This window comes from Cucurbita pepo, chromosome LG09 (assembly GCF_002806865.2).
Source record: "Cucurbita pepo subsp. pepo cultivar mu-cu-16 chromosome LG09, ASM280686v2, whole genome shotgun sequence".
NCBI classification, from domain to species: Eukaryota; Viridiplantae; Streptophyta; class Magnoliopsida; order Cucurbitales; family Cucurbitaceae; genus Cucurbita; species Cucurbita pepo.
The window spans coordinates 1,130,548-1,151,088 of NC_036646.1; the positions used below are offsets into that span (position 1 = coordinate 1,130,548).

At 36.9% G+C, this 20,541-nt stretch overlaps 3 protein-coding genes across 3 annotated transcripts; all 3 read right to left on the reverse strand.

Moving 5' to 3' along the window:
• Nucleotides 1-3,949: 3,949 nt before the first annotated feature.
• Nucleotides 3,950-9,922, reverse strand: LOC111802399 (O-fucosyltransferase 3-like). The gene is made up of 8 exons (XM_023686747.1): nucleotides 9,136-9,922; nucleotides 7,914-7,981; nucleotides 7,707-7,795; nucleotides 7,461-7,623; nucleotides 6,072-6,361; nucleotides 5,689-5,893; nucleotides 4,697-4,854; nucleotides 3,950-4,557 (listed from the first exon to the last, which is right to left on the reverse strand). The coding sequence occupies exons 1-8, from the start codon at nucleotides 9,398-9,400 to the stop codon at nucleotides 4,284-4,286; spliced, it is 1,512 nt and encodes a 503-aa protein (XP_023542515.1). The 5' UTR covers nucleotides 9,401-9,922; the 3' UTR covers nucleotides 3,950-4,283.
• Nucleotides 9,923-10,951: 1,029 nt separating this feature from the next.
• On the reverse strand, nucleotides 10,952-13,060 carry LOC111801984 (pentatricopeptide repeat-containing protein At1g26900, mitochondrial). The gene is made up of 2 exons (XM_023686238.1): nucleotides 13,018-13,060; nucleotides 10,952-12,927 (listed from the first exon to the last, which is right to left on the reverse strand). The coding sequence occupies exon 2, from the start codon at nucleotides 12,867-12,869 to the stop codon at nucleotides 11,097-11,099; it is 1,773 nt and encodes a 590-aa protein (XP_023542006.1). The 5' UTR covers nucleotides 12,870-12,927; nucleotides 13,018-13,060; the 3' UTR covers nucleotides 10,952-11,096.
• A 1,000-nt stretch (nucleotides 13,061-14,060) lies between these two features.
• On the reverse strand, nucleotides 14,061-20,121 carry LOC111802296 (integrin-linked protein kinase 1-like). The gene is made up of 11 exons (XM_023686606.1): nucleotides 19,581-20,121; nucleotides 18,588-18,662; nucleotides 18,012-18,128; nucleotides 16,993-17,087; nucleotides 16,516-16,636; nucleotides 16,334-16,413; nucleotides 15,421-15,480; nucleotides 15,110-15,231; nucleotides 14,936-15,021; nucleotides 14,734-14,849; nucleotides 14,061-14,594 (listed from the first exon to the last, which is right to left on the reverse strand). The coding sequence occupies exons 1-11, from the start codon at nucleotides 19,920-19,922 to the stop codon at nucleotides 14,468-14,470; spliced, it is 1,341 nt and encodes a 446-aa protein (XP_023542374.1). The 5' UTR covers nucleotides 19,923-20,121; the 3' UTR covers nucleotides 14,061-14,467.
• Nucleotides 20,122-20,541: the final 420 nt, after the last annotated feature.

Consider the following 20,541-nt stretch of genomic DNA (forward strand, 5'->3'; position numbering starts at 1 on the left):
TATTTATAATCCTCCTAAGTGTGAAAATGTGTATTAAATTATAGACTTTAATTAAAGTTTACTACTAATTTTCGTAATTTCAATTAACTTTATCTTATTTACAATTAAATTAATGAAATGTGGGCGTGTTGATCGGTTCATAACTATGAGATTATCACATTTTATTATTTTAATCACTCATTAATATTAAATTCATTTATAAAAGTGGCCCCTTTTTAAATAATTATAATAATGATGCTGACGTCATCCATGACACTCGTATTTCACTCCCACGTAAATATCCATAAATATTATTTAAAAACATGGTGATATTTGTACTAACGAAATCTTTAAATTAAAAAAAAAATATCTAAAAAAACTTTAAAAACTATTATTAAGGTTATTCAACTTCTTACAAAAGTTCAAAAATACCCTTAACGTTTGTATTGTGTTTAAAAAATACTCATAAAATTTTAAAAGTATTATTAGTATCCTTAACCTTAATATAAAAAAATATATTGAAAACGTTTTTACCCTCAATATATGACATGTAAAACGTGTTAGACGAACACGACTTTCCACAATGGTATGATATTGTCCACTTTGAGCATAAGCTCTTGTGGCTTTGCTTTGCGTTTCCCCAAGGTCTCGTGCCAAAAGAGATAGTATTAGCCCACGTGGAACTTTTATCGTCCAACAATACTAACAGGGACTTTTTAAATAAAATATAAATAAAAATATTATTAAAATTTTCGAAAGTTTAAGAGTGAACTATGCGAAGTTTAGAGATATTTTTATTAATTTAGCCTATATAAAATAATGATTAATATTTAAACTAATGCAATGATTTTGGTCTAAAGACGTAAATATAATTTATCTGACTATTTTTTTTTTCAAAAATTATTAATTCTATGAATTGTCAAGCCGAAAATAATATCTTTGATAAAAAGTCAGACGTATTTTTAGTCAAATTTCAAATTAATATAAATATCTAACCTTGAACGTAGATATTAAAAATTAATTGTAATTTGTAAGTAATAAATAATTTTTATCAAATTATATCCACTATTTATTTAATTAGAAGAAACCTTTTAATCGTGAAAATTAGAAAATATTATTTAAGAAGAAAAAATAATAATAATTAATTAATTAATAAAAGATTATGATCTTGAGATTCCATGCTAGATATAATAAAAATGTAGTACATATTGTGACAATTTAGAATTAGAGACATTATTAAATTTTATAAGGAAAAAAATTATAATATAAGGTAAAAGAAATATTTGTTTAATCACGTGGTTGAAAAGAATATTAATAGAAGACCTAATATGGTCAACAGTATCGAAATTAGAGTAATTTCAATGCATAGTTTTTAAATTAATAAATTGGACCAAAGTCTTCAAATATTCAGTGGTCGTCGCTATGGTCGTTGTTTCAAAGCTCTCGGCGGCTTTATTTAATACGCACTTGCACACCAAATAATAATATTTCTTTTTGGATAATTTAAAATTAAAAATAAAAAATAAAAACTTGATTTACAGAGGTAGAAATCCGCTAGAATGTTGGAAGTCGATAGAGTGGTAACGTAGAATAAATGATTGAGACACTTATTTCGTTTAAGTTTAAAAAAAACAATATCGAATATTGGATGAATAGTCGATAGGACAGTGACGCACAGATGACTGAGACACTTGCCTAGATCAAGTTTGAAAGAACAACGTAAAATATTGGATGAATAGTCGACAGGGTAGTGACGTAGGACAGATAACCAAGATACTTGCCTAAATGAAGTCTGAAAGAACAACGTAGCAATAACATAGGATAGATGACTAAAACACTTGTCTATGTTAATTTTGAAAGAACAATGTAGAATACTGGATGAATAATCGATTAGGTAGTGACATACCAATTCTAGGGAAATTCGAATACAGGCCTAGATCACTTGCATAGACAGACTTTTGGAGTGCTGAGATCCAAAGTTGAGAGGGAAAAACATCCTAGATTGTACATTAAGGTCCCTAAGGAATCCCTTATTTAATAGCTCACTAGTCTAGCTCCACGGCACCGAAAATGTATCAGTGCTCAAGTGATCGACGAGACCTTTAAAGCTGATTTTTCAAGTGCCAGTAGCAGGACATTCTATCAATCGGAAAAGGTTTTTGGTGACAACACTTAGAGATATCAAAAGTGATAATGCTAACATGAATAATCAATACGGTAGTGATATAGAACAGATGACTGAGACACTTGCTAGATTAAACCTAAAAGAACAACATAGAATACTGGATGAATAGTCGATAAGACAATGACGTAGAACAGATGACTGAGACACTTGATTTGCCCACTTTGACTATCTATCCATAAATCCGTTAGGGCATCGGCAAAATTAACGAATAGCCTATCTTTTTTCATCCCACCCATTCATTGACATAACGCAGAGTTGTGGCCAATTGTTTCAACAACAAAAACTGATAAAATCAAACCCTGCATACTTTTCACTGATTGACTGTGTAGAACATTGACTATGTCCTTTGAACCAGAGCAGTGAGTTTAGACCAATGGCTGCTTTCCTTTTTGTACGGTTCTGACGAAATCCTGGGCTCATTCTTTCTAGTGAAGACTAGAAGTTTCCTGGAAAATTACAGATACAGAGCTACAGTAAATTTGAATTTTGTTACTCTTTAATGTTTTCACATTTACCTGATTCTGCTCTCCAATAAGCTTCATGCTTTTCTCCTCATTCAACTTCTACGGCCAAACTGCATAATTGAACCGTTACTACCTTCATGGGGAAGAAAAATAAAGTCAGCAAAAGATATTATTCAAGAAAAGGTCGATTCTTGTCTCAGTATGACATAATCACAGCCGATATATCTACAGCTATCACCTGTAACTAAGTAATAATTGGCTAGTAAGAGTGTAATTCTTTGAAAACTTGTAACATATCACTCCTTCACCACAGCCATATGAGTTTCCTCCAACCCAGCTAGCTCCCATCTCGAAAATGGCAACCCAGCGGTGTGAATTAGGTAACCAGCCACTATTTGTCTCTATACGGGGTGATTGTAGAAAATGGTTATCAAGGTAAGGGTTACACGCTGTGTGAATCGGGTAACCAGCCATATTTGTCAATAGTTATCAAGGTAAGTACACACAGTGTGAATTGAATAATCAGCCATTAATAGTCATGTTAAGGCGTAAGGGTGGATGTTGGTTTTCATCTGCTAGCGGTGGGCTTGAGATGTTACAAATGGTATCAGAGCCAGGATTGGGCAGTGTGCCAGCAACGATGTTACAAATGGTATCAGAGCCAGGATTGGGCGGTGTGCCAGCAACGACACTGGGCCTCCAAGGAGGGTGGATTGTGAGATCCCACATCAGTTGGAGAAAGAAACGCAACATTCTTTATAAGGGTGTGGAAATCTCTCCCTCTCCCTAGTGGACAATATTTTCCCTCTCCCTAGTGGACAATATTTACTAGTGGTGGGCTTTGGACTATTACACAACTATTCTCTTGGAATAACCATTCAACTAGCTAAAACGGACAATATCTACTAGGGGTGGACTGGACTTGGGCTGTTACTCGACTATTCTCTTGGAATTACCGTTTGACTCTATTACATTTGGTTGTCAAGGTAATTAGTAAGATATTAAATCCTAATGTAACAGTCAAAGCTCAGTGCTAGCAGATGTTGTCAGATATTATCCTCTTTGAGTGTCTACTAGAAAGAGGTGTCCCCACCCTTATAAGGAATGGTTTGTTCCCCTCTCTAACTAATGTGGGATCTCACGCTACACCTAAATAGATGAAACTTAACCCTTCTAAGGCGACAAAATGACTCAGAGGGTTTATGGATTTAAACATTTTATACTTGTAATTATCACTTCTGTTAGATCAAACAGCAGAGAAGTGGAAAGCATGGGATTGCTTTAAGTTTTTAGAGAAAAGAAGCAAAACTGGTTCACTGAGTGAGTTTAGAAGCAAGCATAAAGCTCATACCTCGATCAGCTGTATTAACATCTGGAAAAATTGTTGACATCTCACATCTGATACAAATGATAACATTTTATGGCAGGATAGAAGTTGAATACAATCATATAAATTATGAACAAATATGCTTGGATGTCCAAGGGAGAGTTCTGAAGATCTTATTTATATTGCTTTGTATAAAAACTTTCAGGCTTGAGTATCGACAAAACCGGGCACTGTCCAATGAAAGTGAGAAGGTTTGCTCACCACATTGAAGCGGAAAATTCCCCCTGGGGCGCCATGGAAGTTTGGTTCTTGATTCGATCAGTCGCAGTCAAAGTACTTGGCTCGAGTTACTGTGGCTTAGTGAGCTGTTGCAGTTCGTTCCCTCACAGAAGCATTCATGAGGATTTGCATAAAAGTAATGTTCTTCCTTTGGTTTGTCTGGATTTACTCTTCGTTGCATTGGTTGTCCCTGTCTTTGCTCGTGAGCTGATCTTACAGCAGCTGCAAAGGCATCCCAAGGAAGTGTACCATTCTGATGCATATCCAGTAATTCCACCAGTTTTTTCCTATCCAGTGTAATTGTTCTCTTAAATCCCAGGTATCTGTGAGCAGTATGAATTAAATCAGGAGAGTTTTGAAAACCTCAAGTAGAATTTAAAGACGAAATTAAAGACTCTATGACCACAAATAATACAACTGGAAGAAAACGATAATTGTTCGCCGAGAAATGACGTGGCACACCTGCGGTGACCTTCAACAAGTCTTGCCATGTTACCATCATAGGTAGGAATGAAAGTGTTACTGGCTATAGATACCATAAAATCTAAAGCTGCCATTTGCGACGAATGATTCCGAAATAGATGCAATTCTTCTGGGGATAGCAAGGTTTCCTTTTTCACCTAAAATACAGTAAGGTGATGAATCTGAGAAGAAAACATTCACAATAGTGTTTCGATGTAACATCCCAAACTATTTTGGCCGCTTTAGCCTGTTGCGTATCGCCGTCAGCCTCACGATTTTAAAACGCGTCTGTTAGGGAGAGGTTTTCACACTTTTATAATGAATGCTTCTCGTTCCCCTCTCCAACCGATGTGTGATCTCATGATCCACCCCCCTTGGAGGCTCAGCGTCCTCGCTGGCACATCTCTCGGTGTCTAGCTCTGATACTATTTATAATAGTCCAAGCCCGCCGCTAACAGATATTGTCCGCTTTGGCCCGTTACTTATCACCATCAGTCTCATGGTTTTAGAACGCATCTGATAGGGAGAGGTTTACACACCCTTATAAGAAATGCTTCGTTCCCCTCTCCAACCGATGTGGGATCTCACAATCCACCCCCTTTGGGGGCCTAGCGTCCTCGTTGACCCACCGCTGAGTGTCTAGTTCTGATACCATTTGTAACAACCCAAGTACACCGCTAGCAGATATTGTCCACTTTGGCCTGTTACGTATCGCCGTCAGCCTCACGATTTTAAAAAGTATTTACAAGGGAGAGGTTTCCACACCCTTATAAGGAATGCTTCGTTCTCCTCTCCAACCGATGTGGGATCTCACATTCATAAAAATGGCTTTCTTGGCTACTAGATAGTGTCCAACGACAGCTTCACTTTTTTCTCACAAAGGGTTGCCGGGAAATCATGCAGATTAAAAGTTTCAGCCAATTGTCTTCATAGACAGTCGCATCACATCAAAAGGTGAAATTTTGAACACAAGATATAATGATGGTACTCACAATCAGTGGGAAGGCTGCCCTAAGAGCTGCAAGTCTCCGTTCACTACCATAAACCTCACCAGCAGCAATATATATCTGTGTCTCCTTGTTAAAACCCATGGCCTGTAAAGTCAGTGCTGTTTCCTCTGGGGTCAGAGGACACAGACCTTGTGATCTCCTCTTTTCAGACGAGATCTCTTTCTCCCTCCACCAAGGGAATGCATATCTAGATAAATTTCAACTATAGATTACTATTTCACCTAAGCAGCATCCATCAGAGCTTGGTATAACCACAATGACAGAAGAGAAACTAAAAGGTACATGTACACCACAATATTTTGGCATATATGAACAATAATAATGAAAAATCTTCAGTCAGACGTTTAATTTTCAAATTTACGAACCTCATTCGTTTGAGCTCATCAGCTTCTTCCTTTGTACAGCCATGTGTACAACCCGAAAAGGCCAGCATATCCATCTCGTATCTCAAATGCAAGACCACAATAGGTCCCTTTTCTTGAAGTAGACGAATTAACTTAGAACCCAGCGTCTCAATCTGGGGAGAGAATTTCAGTGCCTGGAAATTGACACGACACCTGAGTTTCTGTAGATAAAGTGGGATTCCGTTGTTTGCCAAGCGTGCATCTGTTTTATTAAAATGCAACACCTTATGCTTCTTAAAGAGAGGAAGAATCTGCACAATGGGTTTTAAGGCATTGATTATGAAGTCAAAAGGCAAAATAGAGAGTATAAATAAGAGCATAAGAAGATGGTTCTATTGTTGAAGTACTGCTCAAAACACCTTGTATTATTTTTAGTTTATATTCATACTATACTTTTTTTTTTTTTCCCCCTCATTCAAGTACTACTCAAAACACCTTGTATTCAATTGTGTCAAGGCTTTATGGCCAAGTAAATTATATTTCTTTCATAATTAATATAACTTTTGCCGTGATATTCTTTTAATTTGAAAAAATGCGTAAGAATTAGAAGCTCCTCCTTTAGCCTTTTGTAACAGTCCAACCTCGCCGCTAGCATATATTGTCTGCTTTGGCTCGTTACGCATCGTCATCAGCCTCAGTTTTAAAATGTGTCTACTAGGGAGAAGTTTCCACACCCTTGTAATGAATGTTTTATTCCCCTCTCCAACCGATGTAGGATCTCACAATCCACCCCCCGGGGCCAGCGTCCTTGTTGGCACACCTGGCTCTGATACCATATGTAACAGTCCAATCCCAAGTCCACCACTAGCAGATATTGTCTGCTTTGGCTCGTTACGTATCGCCGTCAGCCTCACGGTTCTAAAACGTGTCTACTAAGGAGAAGTTTCCACACCATTATATGGAATGTTTTGTTCCCTTATCCAACCAATGTGGGATCTCACACCCTTGGAAATCAATTGCTATTGCCAAATCTAAGAATCTGGTAACTGGGAGACCTTCTTACAGGGTAGGTTATGATACTTCCAGAAAATTTTGGAGGTCAATAATAATCTTCAAAGAGTCCTATTTCCTAGCCTGTATAAACTCTCTAAGAGTGAACAGAAGTGAGTTCACATGCCAATTTGGGGGGCAGTTGGCCTCACTGGGTTTGAGAAAAGACAAGTATTCCCTAGCCAATTCAGACCTAACATTCTCTCAACAAGATAATAATCTCAAAGCTGCACTCAATTGGTTTCTACATATAACTTGGTAATATCACAGATTCATCATTTGACCATCCAAGGGACCTAGATTTGCATCTAATAAGTAATATGAAAAACTAGGGTACACGTTAGAAGAAATAATGCAAACCTGTTTTAAATAATATTTTTCATTTGACCAGCTAACAGGAGGCATGGCAAATTGTGTAAACCCATGTTTCCTATTGAACTTTTTAGGTAGTCTTCTGATAATGTGGACTTCATCTCTCAGTGACTCGATAAAATGGCTCACATTAAATACGTCATCAAAATTACTGCACGAGAGCTTAGCGTTAACATATTGAAGTCTATGTAAAAGTAAGCAACCGAGCTACAGAAAGCAAGAAAAGGAATATACCTAGGGTCTGCCCAAAAAGATGCTTTATCCAGTTCTGGAACAACCAATGTCAAGTTCAAAAGGCGAGCAACGGTCACCATATCACAGATCTGAAACGCTTAATTAGATGAGTCCAATATATCATCCTTTCAAGGAAAAGAACAAACAATAATATAGGCATAAATTAGGAAGATGGGGGAAAGAAATAGCAAGTCAAAAAGTGCACACCGCAGCACGCATTTGATTTAAGCCTCCATTGCAGGACACTCGAAGATAACCATTGCTTGAATAGTTTCCTGCACAAATTGAGATCTTTAAGTCAAATTCTCCCCAAAGCAAATAGCCGAAAAGATAATTTTAGAGATTGAAGTGGAATGTATGAGTAATCCAAGTAGTTCAACAGTGATGCCAATGAAGGAAAGTTTATTCCATGAATTAAAAGGGATGATAATAGCAATGCTTGAAACAGGATATCACTTCTATGAAGTATGAAATAACCTTGGTTCATTAGATAAATTTTTTTGACATTAGATATAGTATATACTGTTGAGGATTATTGAGAGGAGTAGTCCCACGTTGACTAATTAAGAGAAAGATCATAGGTTTATAAGTAAGCAATATTATCTCCTGAGGCCTTTTGGGAAACCAAAAGCAAAGCCATAAGAGCTTATGCTTAAAGCGGACAGTATCATACCATTGTAGAGGATCACGATCTTAACATGGAACTAGAGTCATGCCCTTAACTTAGTCATACCAATAGAATTCTCAAGTGTCATACAAAGAAATTTTGAGCCTCGAAGGTGTAGTCAAAGGTGACTCAAATGTCGAACAAATGGTGTGCGTTGTTTGAGGGCTCCAGAAAAGGAGTCGAGCCTCAATTAAGAGGAGGTTGTTCGAGAGCTCCAGAGAAGGAGGCATCAAGGGGAGGCTATATGGTATACTTTGTTCGAAAGGAAGATTGTTGAGAATTATTGAGAGGAGTAGTCCTACATCGACTAATTAAGAGAAAGATTGCAGGTTTACAGGTAAGGAACACTCTCTCTATTGATATGAGGCCTTTTCGGGAAACCAAAAGCAAAGTCATGAGAGCTTATGCTCAAAGTGGACAATATCATATCATTGTGCAGGTTCGTGATTCCTAAAATATACATGAACCTGGATGATTCCTAACTAAGAGGTGTTTGAGAACACTCCACAATGCATGCTCTTAAGCTAAACAAATCCACCAGCAGAGCAGTTCAGCGATCCTATTCTATAATGAACCAAACTCAATTATGGCTACCCTTGAATGCATCATTGTCACATTGAAACATTGAGACATAGGAAAATAAAAGCGTCGCATACAGCAGGAACAAACGTAATTATCCAGAGGTCACAATTAAAAGTTTCAAAGAAAAAACATCCCACCATCTCCAATAAGAGAAAGACAGATTGAGGTTAAGGAACTAACTAGCTGGAAGAAATGGCGTCGATTGAATGGACTCGTCGACGTGAAGAGAGAGCGGAATCCCAGTCACTTGCGAAATCCGATTGGCTATATTGGATATAAAATGGGGATGCCATAGCTTCCCAAATGCAACGATCTGGATCAAAAATGTCCAAACCAAAATGCTGAAGCAGATACGAACAAACGAGACCTGCAAACGGGTCCTCGGAATTACAGGACCTGGGAGCTTATCGCACCTAACCTGTATACTCTCAGATCTATCTTCCATTGCTCCGCTAAACACCACATTGCTGCCTCATTCAAAGCCCGAACCGATTTCCACGTTCAAAAAACTCATTCTGTCGCATGAGATTTCAGATTCGCATCATCGTTCAGGGATAGAAGACCACTCAAAATCCAAGAACACAAACAGCTTACAGGAAATCAAAATGTCGCGATCATGCAAATGGATTCAGCTCGGGGAATATAATCTCAAAAAAGGCTGAATCGGGCAATCGGCAATGAACATCAGCTAACGGGCTATTTGAAATCGGATAAAAACGGGAAAACATGAGAAATGATGGAGGTGCGGAGTGAAGGTGGCGAATCACGAGCTAAAAATGAAGAAAATTAAGCCCGAACAACTAAATAAATGCCTTCTCACTAAACTTTCCCGCAAATTTCTCCCGTTTTCTATTGAATTTCTGAAGCTCAACAAAAAGATGAACAAAATGGAAAATCAAACAACGCTAAAATGTACGTGAGCGCTGGAAATTACTGACTAGTTTGTTGTTTTATTTTATACCATTTTTGGAGAGATTCGTCTCATCTTCACCTGTCTTTGATTTTGTTCTAATTTTTCTTCTGATTTGGACTTACGTAATTATTTTTATTGTCCAATTTAATTTTGATTTTTTGTAAAGTGAAACTAAAAGGGTAAATAAATAAATTATATATGAGATTTTAATTACAATTAATTTATATCCAAGAGAAGCAATTGAATATCCAAGAATAATCATGTTTATTCCACAATGTCATACATCCAAAATAATTACTATAAATAAATAAATAATCATCATAAACAAACAATTGGATATTATGTTCCAAGGAGACACTTTATCGGAAAATTTCCCGTAATCTCATCGATGCTTCGTTCCCACAATTATTTTTCACAATGAAGATATAAATAATTCAAAATGATTAGATATTGATTGGTTCAAAAGAAATATATATATTCATTGCTAGCACACCGCTCCGTGTCCGGCTCTGATACCATTTGTAACAATCCAAACCCACTGCTAGCAGTTATTGTCCGCTTTGACCCGTTACATATCACCATTCAACCTCACAATTTTAAAAAGTGTATGTTAAGAAGAACTTTCCACATCCCTATAAGAAATGTTTTGTTCCTCTTTCTAATCGAGAGATCTCACAATCCACCTCCTTCGGAGTCCAGTGTCCTTGCTAGCACACCAATGTCTAGCTCTAATACCATTTGTAACAGCGCAAGCTCATTGCTAAGAGATATTGTCTGTTTTGACCAATTACACATCAACATCAGTCTCACGGTTTTCAAATGCGTCTGTTAGGGAGAGCTTTCCATATCCTTATAAGGAATGCTTCGTTCCCCTCTCCAATCGATGTGGGATCTCACAATCCACCCCTTAGGAGTCCAGTGTCCTCGCTAGCACACTGCCCGGTGTCTAGCTCTAATACCATTTATAATAGCTCAAGTCCACCGTTTTAGCCCATTACGTATCGCCATCAGCTTCACGATTTTAAAACGCGTCTGTTAGGAAAAGCTTTCCACATTCTTATAAGGAATGTTTCGTTCCCATCTCCAACCGACGTGGGATCTCACAATCTTTCTTTCTCTAACTACATTCTACCATGAGACAGACAAAGATATGAATCATTTAAATCAAACTAAAATGATGTACATCTCCTGTGGTTTCACCAGGTCAGTTATTCCTAAATAGTTTAGGCTAATACAAATTATCCATCTCAATCATACTACGACCAGCTTCTTTTCTTGCCTTCTCAGTTCGCATTTGAGATGAACTAATTCCTTCTTTCATTCTGTTTTCTTCCTCAATTTGCTGATACTGTGTATAATCAGACAGCCTCCCAGCAACAGCATATGTACTAGACAGGAGCATTGAATCCGTGGGGTGTTCATCATTTAAATCAACTAGCATTCTCTTCACAGACTCTCCCAGCTCAACATCTCCATATACCCTACAGGCTGCCAGCAGCGCACGCCAACCCGTTATATCGCCCTCGGAAGGCAAGCTCTTGATTAGCTTATGAGCTTCCTCCAACAACCCTGCACGACCAAGAAGATCAATAATGCATCCATAGTGCTCAATCTTTGGTGTCATTCGATATTCATACACCATTCTCTTGAAACATCTCATACCCTCTATCACTATGCCTCCATGACTACAAGCATTCAAGACAGCCAAGAAAGTTATTTCGTTGGGCCTAAAACCCTCCTCCTCCATCCTAAACAAAGTGTCAATAGCCTTCTTTGTCTGACCATGAGCCCCATAACCAGTGATCATGGCGGTCCAAGTCTTTACATCTTTATCCTTTATCTTATCGAAAATGTCGATCGCCTTGTCTAGGAACCCACATTTAGCATACATATCAATTAGAGCTGTTCCAAGAACAGCATCTAGAACCAGTCCTTCCTCCTCCACATAATGGCCAAGGTATTTACCTGTACCGACAGCACCGAACGTAGAACAAGCTGAAAGTAATCCTGCCAATGTGGATGAATTGGGTTGCTTTCCTTCATGTTTCATGAGATGTAGTGAATCTATTGCGATTTCTAACATGCCATTTCTAGCATAGTTATCTATCAAACAATTCCAGACAACAACATCCTTCTCAGCAACTTCATCAAAGATCAGCTGTCCTGATTCCAAATCTTTAAATTTTGCATACATATTAATCAAACAAGTAACCACATTGAGATCAGAACATAAACCCAGCTTAATACATTGTCCATGAAGAGACCTTCCATCTAAGGAATGGCCGACATCACCCACAGCAGATGAAACAGTTAATACTGTATTAGCACCGGCTATCAAACCTCTCCTACACATTTGTCTAAAAAAATCTAAAACAACAGTGGGCTGAGATGCATGAAGATAACCACCCATCAAAGTATTCCACGATACCAAGTCGTTTCTTTGAGGAATTTCATCAAACAGTTTACGGGCATCTCCAATTTGGCCACACGCGCAGTAAAAATGTAGAAGCATATTATTTAGTTGACTGAATAAACCATGCCCAGATCTATGAACAATCCCATGAACCCCCTGCCCAGCATCAATTGCTAATTCTCGAGCACAGGCTTTCAGAATTGTTATGAAAGAAAACTCATCAGGCAAGAAGTCCTGATTCCTCAGGTCATTGAAAATAACAAAAGCTTGTTTTGAATCATCGCTATTAGAATAGCCTCTAAGCATAGTATTGAACATAAAGAGATTCGGGTTTCGTATAACCTTGAAAATGGAAGCTGCATACTTGATATCCAGTATGGCGGATGCAAGAAGTTTGCTTAATGTGAAAGGGACGAGGTCAAGAGCAGTCTTGACCATGTAGCAGTGGATTTGAGAGATTTCTGAAGTTCCATTGCATGATTTCAGTAGAAAAAGTAGCTTTTGATCATCGGAAGATACGCCATGGCTGAGATTTTTGGACCAAATGTTTAAATTCCGCCGCAGGCACAAGGCAGGGGATAAGCTCATGAACCTGAGTTGCTTGAAGAAGGTTTTGAAGCTCAAAAACACGATGACAGGCCGATCCCTACAAAGTCGGACATTGAATGCCGTGAAATTCAGTATCGATCAATAATGTTCGTAATTCTTGTAAACGAAACCTAAGAGAAAGACGTACCAGATTGTTTTATAACAATATGGACGCAAAAAAAAATACCGGAAATTGCTTCCGGAAATGAAATGTGATTTCATAAAAATATGGACTTTGCCTCAAAATTGCAAATGATAATAATAATAATAATAATAAATTTAAAAAAAAAATCCCCTTTCATAAAGTAATTTAAAAAGTATTATAATAATTTAGTTGGATGATGAGTTTATAATCAAGGAATACTTTTTCATTGGTCTTTCTCCCATGATTATGAGTTTATAATCAAAGAATACTCTCTCCATTGGTAGAGGCATTTTGAGGTTATAATCGACGAATACTTTCTCCATTGGTAGGAGACCTTTTGGGCCCAAAGCAAAGCCATGAGAGCTTATGCGTGAACAATATCGTACCATTGAGGAAGCGGCCTTTTGAGCCCAAAGCAAAGTCATGAGAGCTTATGCGTGAACAATATCATACCATTGAGGAAGCCCAAAGCATCCATGAAAGCTTATGCTCAAAGTGGACAATATAATGGACAATATCATACCATTGTGGAAGACCAATTATGCTCAAAGTGGACTGGACAATATAATGGACAATATCATACCATTGTGGAAGACCAATTATGCTCAAAGTGGACAATATCATACCATTGTGGAAGACCAATTATGCTCAAAGTGGACAATATCATACCATTGTGGAAGCCCAAAGCTATGGGAGCTTATGCTCAAAGCGAACAATATCATACCACTACGGAGAGTCGTGTTCGTCTAAACATATATCGAGTGAGATGAGCATATTTAGGGAATGAGGCATTTTAAAACTAAATCGATACAAATCAAGGTTGAAAATATTTATAAGAATATCTAAACATATATCGAGTGAGATGAGCACGAGCACGAGCAAGAGCATGGATCAAAATAGGGTAAAAAAACCCATTATACATAAATATAAAAAATAATGGATAGTAATAATACAGTTATTTAAAATAAAATTTGGATTTAAAAAATAAAAAATAGTTTAAGTAATTAAACTTTAAAAATAAATAAAAAAAGGTGAAAAAGCACTTCCTAGTTCATCCCGCCGGCAAAAAGCGCCGGGCATTGATATTCTGAACTTGCAAGAGAAAATCAACTAAATCCATTTTTTACATGAAAAGATAAATAGTTCACAGAACCCGAACTAAATTACAATTGAGAGATGAGAAGGAACAATTAAATTAAATCCTATGAGGCAATGAAGAATGCCAGATTCAAGAGGAGATTCCTCCACAGAGTATAATTTCAATCAAAATCTCACAGCCTCTGTTCAAAATCAACATTCGAACAGAACAGCAGAGTGAAAGCAGCCGTAAGATCTTATTTTTTCACAATCTTTGGTAGTGGAGAAAAAAGCTTCAACTTCATGGGCCATAATCCAGCAGAAGAAAGCTGAATGTTAGGAACTGCAAACAATCTTCATACCACAACTTTGAATGTTATGCATTAAACAGATTCCAGGAATGATCAGTGGGAAGATTTTCCTTCACCCTTTCAAGTCTTTTGAGAATCTCCAAGAAAGAAGGTCTCTTGTTCATATCAGATGCCCAACATTCTTCTGTTAAACTGGGAAGAACCAAACCATAAGAGGTAGTAAATGAGAAGCTATTCCATAAATTGATCTAAAAGGCATGTGTTTTTCACATCAGAAGAAGCAATCTTGATGATTGTTAGATTGAAAGGGAAACAGGAATGATCAACTTACTCTCTTAGAACGGGAAGGTATCCTTTCGAACGGAACATTGGTCGATGACCTTCAGCCACATATTTGGCAGCTTCATAAGGCTCATAATTTGCCAGTGGTGGATCTCCCTCAAGCATCTGCACCATTTGGAATGTTGCTGCGAGTCAAATATAGTCTCTTGCAATAAAAGTATATACTTCTGTACTGCGAATGCAACAATTACCTCGTATAATATCATTGCAAAAGAAAACACGTCCACCTTCTTATCATATTTTCTGTGCTTAAATACTTCAGGAGCCATATACCGGTCTTTTCGCCACGTGCACGATGTGAAAAGGAAGATTTAAGCATTAAAGAGTTATATAAAACTGAAAATAGCTGTATGATATGTACTTACAGCTCCCAGTCTCGCCAGTCATTTTGTAGACATCATGTGAATTCTGAACCTTGATGAGTTTGCTTAGACCAAAATCACCAACTTTTAGGTGGTCGGCTCCGGAATTAACCAACAGAACGTTCCTAGAATTTCAAAATAATCTTCCAATTATAAAAGTAGATGACACCAAACTCAATCCAATCTAGGCTGAGTTCAAAAGAATGTGAATACAAAATGACAGCAGAAAGCTCATAAATCATATGGTTTTTCAAGTCTTAAAAAGTTTCTGGAGTGAGAGGGAAATTGCATGCTGATTAAAGTCTCAAACTCACCTTGGTTTTAGGTCACGGTGAATTATAACATTTGGTTCATTGTGGAGATAAGCCATTCCCCTGGAACAGAAATCATTGTCAGACTAGTTAGCACGATTAGTAAATTCCCGAGGGAGCAAATACTGGACTCAGTTAAATGTTAGACCAATTACTTCCTTATGACCATTAATTTCTAGAGTTTGAGTACGATGTGATTTTAGAAACTGTGAAGTATAGCCTACCCTAATCAAGGAAAAACCCAGCACGAAAATCAGTAAAATGACTCAAAACAATCATTAAATGAGCTTGTTCGCAATAGATTGTACACCAGCCACGTATTAGTAACATAGAAGCCTATTTCTCAACTTATGGGAATGAGTGTATTGAAGCCTATTGAAACCTATTTCTTACATCGATTAGATACACTCATTCCCATACTAACATAGAAGCCTATAATCAAATGACCTTGTTCACAAACGTGATATTGAAGCCTATTTCTCAACTTATGGAAAAGCAGTGTAAGAAGATCAGTTCTGGCAGAAGTAGAATTCATATAAGAGAAAATTTAATCTTTTCATTTGCTCTTTTATTTCCAGCAATCTTCAAAGAATCTTATTTCTTCTTGGTAAAATTTTCAAGGAATCAGGTTTCTTTACATTAAAATAATCATGTATAAATTTTTTTAAGAACGATTAGATGAATTCTCCCACATATGAAATAGCAAGGTTTAAATGGAAATAACGATATATCATGGAGAGAAGGATCTTCCATTGTTCTACGGGCAGTGAGGAGCCAAACTAGCCCAACATTGATTTATCTGGCAATGTCCAGGGCTAAACTTCAAAAATCTCTAGATTTGCTCTTTTATTTCCAACAATCTTCGAGGCATCTTATTTCTCTTTTATAAAAGTTTAAAGCAATCAAATTATTATACCTGGCAATGTCCAGTGCAAAATTGATGGCCGTTGAAGGACTGAGTGAACCTTTATCCTTGAGGTATTGGTGAAGATCACCCTAAGGGACAGAATGTCAAACAGCATGAGTAAATTACAACTTCAAAAGAATGAAAACCTGAAAATTTTCAGAATGAGTATAAAAAGAAACTCTATCAATTACCCCTCTTAAGTATTCAGTGATTAACATAAGTGGTTTCTTCTCAGTGACAGCTCCAAGAAATTGGACTATGTTCGGATGGCGTAGTTTCACCAAGAGATTAACCTCATGTCGAAAATCCTGACTGAATGAGAAAAGTCAACATATAAATTAACTCCAATCATATTGATTTAATAAAGATTTATATGGTTCTTACAATTTTTTTTTTTTTTAAGAAAAAAAGACGAAAGATTTACATGAAAACAAATAAGAAATTAGTTTTGGGGGGTTCTCGTGGATATTGCGCCAGTTGAAATAAGATTCCAGGCTGCTGGTGCAAGGAAAAGCAAAATGAAATAAATAAATTTATAATTCCGTAGATTTCACTGGTCGAATTTATTTCCTTCAATATATTTTTTTTTATAAGTTAGAGAACAAATGGGACACATGCAATCGCAACAAGATAGGGTACAGGTCCATGAGATGGATATTGGATCTTACATCACAAGTCTATCATCAGATAGTGATGGAAGGATACGTTTGACAGCTACAGGGGTTCCACGCCAGTAGGCCTTCAAAATTTCCCCGAAGGACCCCTGCAAAAGACAGAAATTCCTAAGTGAAAACTACTCTCTTAAATGTATTGAGAATCATACGAACAAAGCATTCAAACCACGAAAACAAAACATAAAAGAATAAGATGAAAGGCCTAACATTAAGTTATTTCAGAAATCATACAGAGAGGGGAATCGATTAAATTTAAAGATGACAGTTATTTTCCCCAATTCTGTAACCAAAAGGCAAGCATGAGTTTTTCTTTTTTCAAGAAGAGAAATGAATGAAATAAAAGGAGTTAAAAGACTCCCAAACACCAAAAGGGGTATTGTAATAAAGCTTTTCTATTGAAAATCAAAGAAGAAAGACTATAGTCATAAAAAGGTGTATACATTTACACCAATACAAAGCATGATACAAAATCAAGTCCACGAAACTCTAAAAATCCAAGTAAATGTCCTTGAAAATTCAAACATTTCACTCACACCAAAGCTTCGAGAAAAAAAAAAAAAACTCAGTGGATAACTATCCATAAGGATTTCTTCACATCATGGAAGAGGTCCCACAAAAACTGAAGCAAGCATCAGTTTTACACCCATTAAAAGGAAAAGTTCAGGGGAAATAAACCTCTCAGTAACAATATAAGGCCAACTGGCTGAAAGAATCTTTTAGGCTCTTTGTTCCAAGACAACTCGAACCTTGAATTCATCAGTTTCAATTTGCTAAAAGTTCTCATTTTTTTCAATCAATTAACACACTTCAGACCTGTACTTGCATTTCTTGATGCAGTTAACTAGCAAAATAGATTCAGATTATAAATTTGTAACCCATGTACTCTTTTATACAGGAACTGTAATAACACAAACAACATTCAAGTTCCATGATCATGAGGAAAGATTTCAAATTCTTGGATGGTGAAAAAAAAAATCCTACTTGCTGGCAATTTGAAGAAAGCTCATTTTTACCTTGCCGATAATAGCTGAGTTAGAAAAATCTAGTTCAGAGGGATCAATTTCCCAGTCACATTTATTTGGCAGAGGAGGAAGAACAGGCTTCGGTTCAAAATGGCTTCCATTTTGGCCCTGCAACATATATCTTCATTCTTAGATAGAAATTAGGTAACAAACAAAAACCTGATATGAAGAATATTCAGTTTCTCTAGTTTCGTGTCAAGAAGAAAAAAGAAGAAGATTCATCGAGTAATATGAAATATTTTAATCTTTAAATCCAGTCCGCTCAAAAACATACAGAGTACTAAGACGAGAATCTAAGATAAAATATAGAAATGGAATAAAAGGATAGCAATAACATTGAAGATTCACAGAAAATGCAAGAAAATATGTGATATGACTGAACATAGAACGGATGTAAACAGAAGCATCTAATTTTCACAATAATCAGGAAAATATAGAAAGTAAGAAGAGGTGTCTGATTGCAAAGAAGAATGAATAGTATAAAAAAAAATTACGCTAACACGGCCAATTGGCACGAATATAGCCTGACATAAATACAAAAAGCTAAAAGGGAAGCTCTTCACTTACATAGGAAAGGCCACCATATGATTTTAATAACTCAATCATGCCATGCTTTTTAGCTCCTTCTGCATCAGCTAGCGGCTGTAATAGAGGGGACAAGATCCTTGTATGAGGGTAGTGATGCTAAGTAATTTATGCGAATGTTGCATTCAATAATAAAACTTCAAACATTCCCACATAGCAACGATAAAATAGAGAAACAGAGTACATAACTAGTAAATATGAGAGCAAGCTCATTGTGAACGCATTACATCTCTTAAGTAAGCTCAAGAACTTAAGGACACAGTTGAGCAACCTATAAAACAGATCTTGTTCAAGTAAGGTCTTTCTTACCAATAGAGTCAGGAAAACAACATTCATCTAGACTAGCAATAAATAGAGAGCTGCTTAATTCCACTTCAAGAGCATGAGCAACTTTACAACAATGGATCAGTTGCAAAATAAAATCCATCCTTCAGCGTTGACCAAACTCAAATTACATCACACGCAGTGCAGGTAGTTCAGATAAACCGGGTAAGGCAAATCTTTCCCAGAGTAGTACAATCATAAAGCCTTTGGGCTGTGGCATATACTCTTTTTCCATTTACAAACTCAATCATATGCCCACATAGGCGGAAGAGACAAATTTCTTTTAACTCCAAGAACGCGTAGATGTAAGAAATAATTGGGGTGGGGAGTGTGGCTTAAGGTCATTTAGGATTGTGGAATTTTCCCGGGAAATTTGGCTTGTATAAACTCCAAGCTCATATCGGCGTATTGTATGCAAAATCCCGCGGATTGCCCGCTAGCCTAGACGGAACGCCACTATACATATGGCTGAATTACCGTACTGGCTTGAAATTCAAACGTGCAGCTATAATTATCAAGAGAACTCGAATCAAACCCAAATATGGAAGGAGTGTATGTAAAAGGAAAGAAACGTCAAATAGTAATCGAACCATCGTATGAACAAACACAGAGTAAAGTTCCTATATAGAAAAATTTCCGGATAAAACTTACAGTATTCTTCCAGCGATCTTGGGCATTAACATCAGCGCCGTGTTCAATCAAACACTTGGCAACGTCGATCCAGCCATGAAGCGATGCAACATGGAGAGGGGTGCGGTTGTCGTAATCTCTAGCATGGACAAGGGACTGATCCTCCTCCAGAAGCTTGCGAACAGCAGCAGGATCATTTTGGTGAGCGTGCCACAATATCATCGACGTTCTACTAACTCTCGCTTTCTCTTTCTGCTTCTCCTTGCTCGTCCCCGATGCCAATGACGACGACGAGGAGTTTCCCTTACCTCCTGAATTCCCCGGCGTTGGCAAACCGGCGGCACTCCCGGAAGGTAAGCTCATGATCAGAATTTCGGGATCTTCAAGATCGGATCGAAAGGAGGGAAAGAACTCGAAACTCTTCCTTGACTTGCACTTCAATCGGATTGAATGCGACTCCGGATATTTTTGGGTTATGGATTTCAAAATTACTTAATTATAATTTAAGATCATGTGAGCTTGAGAGGGAAAGTCAAGAAAGCAATGCCCAATTGGGAACAAACTCACATCCGAATCTGAACAAGTGGAAAAGGCTAAGGATTTTACCTTTTTCAATTCTACATATTCATCTTCATCCCAAAAGGGTAAAACTTCGAGATTTTATGACACCAACTGAATTTAGTTTAATTTTTTCCATACAATTAAAACCCAACAAAATAAAAAAGATATTTAATTGTAAGGTTTTTTTTTTTTTTTTTTAATAATTATAATTGTAAGTTGTATTTATCTATTCTCCACCTTTTAAATAACTTAGCGTAAATCTCAAAGTTTGAAATTTATATTTATTTAATTTAATTTTAAATTAGAAAATGTAAAGAACTATTAGGAGGACAAATATAATATTTTAAAATTATTAAAGAAATATAATTTAATAATTGAAAAATCAACCTTCGGCCCATCACAAGGAGAAAGTACAAGAGCC